The sequence below is a fragment of the Colobus angolensis genome, unplaced genomic scaffold, assembly GCF_000951035.1.
Source record: "Colobus angolensis palliatus isolate OR3802 unplaced genomic scaffold, Cang.pa_1.0 Scaffold329, whole genome shotgun sequence".
NCBI classification, from domain to species: domain Eukaryota; kingdom Metazoa; phylum Chordata; class Mammalia; order Primates; family Cercopithecidae; genus Colobus; species Colobus angolensis.
In genome coordinates, this window is record NW_012116588.1 from 1,093,854 (window position 1) to 1,100,412 (window position 6,559).

At 42.4% G+C, this 6,559-nt stretch overlaps 1 protein-coding gene across 1 annotated transcript; it reads right to left on the minus strand.

Annotated features, from left to right (window-relative positions):
• Window positions 1–1,911: 1,911 nt before the first annotated feature.
• Window positions 1,912–3,799, minus strand: CCL3 (chemokine (C-C motif) ligand 3). The gene is made up of 3 exons (XM_011951884.1): window positions 3,632–3,799; window positions 2,835–2,949; window positions 1,912–2,414 (listed from the first exon to the last, which is right to left on the minus strand). The coding sequence occupies exons 1-3, from the start codon at window positions 3,702–3,704 to the stop codon at window positions 2,324–2,326; spliced, it is 279 nt and encodes a 92-aa protein (XP_011807274.1). The 5' UTR covers window positions 3,705–3,799; the 3' UTR covers window positions 1,912–2,323.
• Window positions 3,800–6,559: the final 2,760 nt, after the last annotated feature.

Below are 6,559 nucleotides of genomic sequence, written 5' to 3' on the forward strand. Positions count from 1 at the left end.
TGTTTGTTGCTGTACCCTCATTATATGAAAGTCATCATGGCATCAAAATGCTGTAAACCAGGCTGAGCTCAATCCTCTCTGCATCAACTCAGAATCCTGACCAGAAAGTGGTTGTGATGGATGGAATATCACCCATCAACGAATAGGGTACGGTAAGACCAGAGAGGTAAGCTATGCAAGCTAATCAGAAAATAACTCAAAGTTTTAAAATATAATGCAGAATATAAAAAGGAAAAACCCTCATTCCTAAAAAAGAAAGAAAGAAAAAAAAAGCCTCATCTCCTCAAAGAAACAAGGGTTAGCTATTGGATGTGTATCTTTCAAATATTTGCCTATGTAAATATATATGTGTATGTGACTTTAAAAAATAAAACAAAATAGTATCCTTTACAGATAGTTCTGTAGCATATATAGAGAATATATATTCATATACTGGATGTAAATAGATATGCCTTTTACAAATAATGTTATGGATGTTTTCTACAGATATAGATGTGTGCTACTTTTTTTTTACTGACTGCAGAATGTTCCATTGATGGATGTCTTAATCCTCTACTGATTAATCCCCTAGTGATGACTGTTTGCATTTCTTTGCTCTTTACCAACCATGCTGCAAAGAATATCCTCATGTCTACATATTCTTATCTTTTGGCAGTGTTTCTATAAAGCAGATTCCTAGAAATGGGATCAGGTCAAACGGGATGGAGGTCTCATAGTATGTGCATTTTAATATTTGCTAAGTAGGAGTATTTAATTATGCCTTAAAGAGTTTGAACAGTACAATTCTAAACATCTTTGTACATAAAAATTAGATTATTTTAAACAAAATGAAATAAGTATAGCTCTTAAAAATTAACACGTTTGGTTTTCACACAAATATTTTGAATTTCTCTTTCTTCTGCAAAAAGGACCCTAGCTTAGTGTGCATTTCTTGTACATATAATGCAAGCAATCCATCTATTAAGTAACTTACCTTTCACAGTAAACCTATAGACAGCATCCTGCTCCATACAGAATTTGGTTGTCTTTTCCTTCTCTGACATTAGCTATTTATTTTGTAGAGTGTAGATTCTAGAGAAATAATGTATAATACACCTGTTGCCATATGCGGATACTTACCAAATTTAGAAAACAGTGGTGAATTCTATTGACAGTGGCTCTTAGTCATTAACATGCTGTGGAACATCTCATGAGCTTGATAAAAATATCAGTTCCCAGGTCTACACCTAAAGATCCTGTTTAAGTGGCTTCAACAATCACTGCTCAAACACTCTATGTCAACTCAGAATCCTGACCAGAAAGTGGTTGCAATGGATAGAGTATCATCCGCTAAAGCATAGGGTAAGGTTTGAGTATAGCTGGATCATGTTTCGGGAAATAACTTGGTCAGTGGTTAACAGCATAGTCTGTAGTTCAATAAAAGTCCAGTTTTGAAACGCAATTGACCTTTTACATGCTGTATAACCTCAACCAAGTTGCCTAACCTTTCTGAGCCTTGGGTTAGTTTTCTGTCAAATGGAGGTATTAATAGTACTTAAGCTGTACTATTGCATTGGTAAGATTAAATGAACAATGCATAAAAAGCACTCAGAGGAGTAAGCCTCAACAATGTAAGTAATTGCTATTAAAAGCTTGATTCATCATGAATATGCGCTACAGAGTGCTCTGCTTAATGGTGTCCATTCGAGGAGTAAATTCTTCTAGAGCATGCATATTACGATTTGAGTTATAACATATTTGTAGTTTCAAGGTTCCAGAACTGTGCCTCCGTTGTAAAGTGGATAACTCTGCGGCAGCCCTCCCCATCTCTCCCAATTTCCCTCCATTTCACCTCTTCCTAATCTTTGCCTATGATTCCGCTTAACCAGTGATTTTGATTTGCCAGAAAAACAAAACCAAACTCAATACTGGTTTACCTTTTAAAAGAGCATCTTTATTATTTCCCCAGGCAGATCACAGCCCTGAACAAAAGCATCCGATACACACTGGTCAGTCTGGTGGCTTTGGTACCACGACTGCCTACAGCAGGCCAATGACAGCCACTCACTTGTCACCAAACACAGTGTGAGGGAAGGGGGAAGGCACAGGGGAACTCTCAGAGCAAACAATCACAAACACACTGTGAAATCGAAAATAAATTACACAAACTCAATAGTATAAATAAATTAAAATTTAAGTTAAAAAGAGTCCCACAGTGGCTGTTGGACAACAACCAGTCCATAGAAGAGGTAGCTGTGGAGGTCACAGGGATGTTCCCAAGGCTCAGACTCCCGCTCCCCACTGGGTCCACCGAGGTCACTGGGCCTCGAAGCTTCCGGACCCCTCAGGCACTCAGCTCCAGGTCGCTGACGTATTTCTGGACCCACTCCTTACTGGGGTCAGCACAGACCTGCCGGCCTCTCTTGGTTAGGAAGCTGTGGAGAAGGGAGGAAGGGTTAAGCACTGGGAAATCCAGCAGGGGAATCCTGGGCCCACCATGGCCCCTCCATCCCACTCTCTGTCCTGTGCATCTCAGGGCCTGCTCTTCTCTCAGGGGGCCCTGCCTATCTCTGTCTAGAGAGCTTCTCTCAGGGACTCCGGGCAGGGGGGCTCTCAGAGGGTCCTGCTGCCTCCTTCTTCCTGTCCCTTTCCTCCGGGCTGGGGCAGCCCTTCCTGACTCTGTAACACCTGCCCCACTCCAGCCCCAAGTCAGGTCCCACCTCGGAGCCCTGCTTCCTGTACCCCCGATAGGCTCCGGAAGGCTGGGCCTTTCCAGGATGGCCTTCTGTCCTGTCTCTGCTCCCACCCTGACACTCCCTACCTCCCTAGAGGTGAGCAGGAAGACTGGCACTTACATGACACCAGGCTTGGAGCACTGGCTGCTGGTCTCAAAGTAGTCAGCTATGAAATTCTGTGGAATCTGCCGGGAGATGTAGCTGAAGCAGCAGGCGGTCGGCGTGTCGGCAGCAACTGCGGAGAAAAGAGAATGAGCCCGAGTCAGAGCTCAGAAGAAAAGGCCAGGCAGCTTTTGATCCCTGAGCGGTTGAGGAAGGCAGGCTTGCTCAGACCAAGTGACTGGAAAGCATTTGGGCGTTTTTGCTGAGAAAGGTGTCTTTGTTTCTGTCTATTTTCTTCCTTCCCCTTGACTCTTCATACTGGGTTCTCTGTTTCTCTGTGTGATCCAGATACCTGAACAGACTGTTCTCTTATCTCAGCTCTCTTCAGGGAATTTTGTTTGGTTCAAGTCATACCCCAGCCCAAGAGAAGCCTTGGACATCTCTCATAAGACATCCAAGGGACAGGGCTCCTGAGAGACCTAGGGTGAGCTGGACAGTGAACAACAGACCCCAGTGGGAAGGAACCAGCCCTGGATTCTGCCTCTTGCTAACTGATTTGTTTCGAACCCTGTTTTTCTATCTGTACAAGGGACTGTAACTCCCCTGCCCCTGCCTAGATTCTCATACCTGGAGACTAGGGGGCTAAGATCGCTTCTACAGATAAAAATGAAAGTCTTGAAGGCAAAGACCAAGATGTTTGGCAGCCCTTTAATAAATTCTCTTTTCTCTTGGGGGCTCTAAGGCCACAAGAAAAGACTGATGTGGTCTAACCATGGCCAGAGAGTGGTGATACCCACAACGAAACTTGGACTCACATGTTGCCGAGATCCGGTTGCAGAGAACCACGGTGCAGAGGAGGACAGCAAGGGCAGTGGTGGAGACCTGCATGATTCTGAGCAGGTGATGGAATGTAGGCTCGAGTGTCAGCAGAACCAAGAAGGTACTGACCACTCTCTGCTGCCTGTGTCCTCCTGAAGTCTGAAGCCATCTCTCCTTCTCTTTATAGGCAGCCCTGGCGGATGGGGAAACGGAATCTGGGGGTGAGGAGGGAAATTTTTAAGCATAGTGATGCTGTCATGCTGAGTGTTGCACAACTCAGGGTCCCCGGTGACCACAGGGGCTCAGGATATCCAAGAATAGCATCTCTGAGCGATTCTCTAACTCTCAGCTCTCACCTCATGACTAGTTCTAGCTTCATGGGGAAATAGTTTCTCCTGTGAGTGTGAAGAGGGGTGTGTGTCAACCCAAAGCTATTCTTAGCTGGTCCTTTCTCATAAGAACTGGTCTATGCATGAAATCTCCGGCCCCATTCCTTCCCACAGAGCTACAATTCTGCTTCCTCAGCTGCTATAACCACAGGGGTAGGGTTGATGGGCTGATGCTGTGGAGGGCTGAACAGCCCTTCCTCCTCCCAGAGGCAAGGAACTGAATGAAAGCTGAGGAATAGAAAGCTTGAGGTCACGTTTCAGTCATTTGTCTATTTATTAGTCTCGGAATGACTAGGGCACTGTGTTAAATGCTAGTTGTGGATCATAAAAATACTTGAGAGGTGGGTGTCAATATGTCAGGTGCCTAGAAATATTCATAGCCATTAATCTAGAAAAAACATTTCTAGGAAAGAGTTCTGTGGAAACAATCCAAATATGGAGTCATCTTCAAACATAAAGACACCTGACCCAGCATCATTTATAACTCTAAATTCAGCAAAGCTAATTTCTCTCCATCAGGGGATGATAAATTATCCACTAGATCGTTTATTATTAAGTCTCTAAAAAGAATGAAGTGGCATAAATACACTTATAACATCAGTGGTTTAAAAAAGCAAGATACGACATTATACAAATTCTACAAACTTTGAAGAATTGTACAAATACATTTATATATATATTTGTACTATATATTCATATATTTGTACAATATATACATATATTTGTACATATACACATATATATTTGTACAAATGTATATATATATATATATATACTCCTTGCCAACCCTAGGCGTGGAAAAAATACAAAGGCTTGGAAATACAAACCTTGAAGAATGAATAGTGCTTATATGTGTGTGATAGGTACCTGGGTGATTTATTTTCTTATTTTTTTCTTTTCCTGAATTTTTCTCATTTTACTTAGTGAGACTTTATTACCTTCTTGATCAGCCCACAAATTCATGAACTAATTTTGTTTTAAAACATTTCCAGCATCACTGGTTGAAAAGTGGGTTGTGGTCAGTTGTTTAATCTGAAAGAAATTATTGATAAATACGCTAAAGTTTCTGTTCAATGGTCTTTGCCAAAATGAAGTCTTGATTTTCCATTTCTTTGAACCATTTTAAGGATCCTATACTATGCTTACATAAATCATGCCAAACTGAAGCAGGTTTTTCCTTATTCTTTTCAATACATAATTTCAGTGGTGTGGAAGGGTCTCTACCTTCTCAGCTAGATTATATGCTTTTTTTTTTCTTTTCCGTACTTTGTTATTTTATTCTTTCACAATCAATCAGTATACCTCATTTTATAATGAAAAATAGATTTAGTTGGTTTTAATGATCTTTGTTTCTGAGATGCCCCTGGTCTCATGGGGGCAGGTAGAGTATGTGAACAGGTAATAGTAGCACTTAGTAGAAAGTGCTAAGACTCCTCATAGAAAAAGAAGGGAAAGCTCAGAACCCCACGAGGGGAAGAAATGACCTTCCACCAGAGGGTTGGGGAAGGCCTCATGGAAGGGATGGAACTTTAGTTGTGTCTGGATAACTGCCCGGGATTTAGGTGTCTATAGATGGATGGGCAGTGGAGGCCCAGCTGAGGCAGAGTCCTGGGTATGACATTGTGGGCTCAGAGGAAAGAGGGGGTGCTTCAGTAGAGTTGCAGAGTGGTGGCCGAATATGGACGATAAAGCTAAATTGGGACCAAACCAGGACAGGCGTTGAATTTCCCCCAAAGGGGCTAGAGTTGATATGTCTGATGCTGGAGAACAATGGAGAACAATGGAGAACAATGTGGACAGAACAATTCCACACCTTTGGAATTCTGTCCTTTCTGTCTGTAGAGTTAGGTCTTTTAATACACATGAGCTCTGTTTCCATCCCACCCCAATGATGGCTAGTGCCAGTCCTGAGGGAGGAGAAGCAGAGGCAAGATCAGGGGCCGTGGTAGGTTTCACCGGAGCTTTGGCATCCATGTGTCTTCCCCTATTGCTACCAATTCCAAATAAAGGTATCTCTGCCACTTGTTTCATTAGAAACCTACGTCACAGCAATGCCTCCTTCTCACCCCACCCTCTGCCTCCCAGCTCTCGGTTGATACCCCGAATTGCATTCCCTCACTCACTTCTTAGGGGAACCCCCTCCGTACTCGTGATTCCGTTTCTGAGAGCTGGCTTCTGTGAGTTGTGGAGGGCAAGAAAAGGAAATGGAAACTGCTGAATCAGTCAGTGTTCTGGTTAGGGGTGTCCTCTGCCTCTGTGATTACTGCATAGTGTGTTATATTAGTTATTTATGTAATTTGCTCTTCAAAAATCTAGACCACGTCCAGTTGATTTTATTTTAGTTTCTTTTTCTCAAGAAATTTACAGTTTAATAAAGACAATGTGGGAGTTTGGAAACAAGCTTTTGTTTTGTGCTAACAATGGATTAGCAATTACACAAATTTTAGTTCACAATAAGTAATATTTACTGAGAGACCACCATGCACCAGTTTCCACAATAGGGATTTACGTGTTTGAACTGTTACTCTTCAAAAC

Coding starts and splice junctions, on each gene's coding strand:
- CCL3 (XM_011951884.1), bottom strand. CDS start 3,704: ATGCAGGTCTCCACCACTGCCCTTGCTGTCCTCCTCTGCACCGTGGTT. Junction 2,950..3,631: donor CAACCGGATCTCGGCAACAT/GTGAGTCCAAGT, acceptor TTTTCTCCGCAG/TTGCTGCCGACACGCCGACC. Junction 2,415..2,834: donor TGCTCCAAGCCTGGTGTCAT/GTAAGTGCCAGT, acceptor CCTTCTCCACAG/CTTCCTAACCAAGAGAGGCC.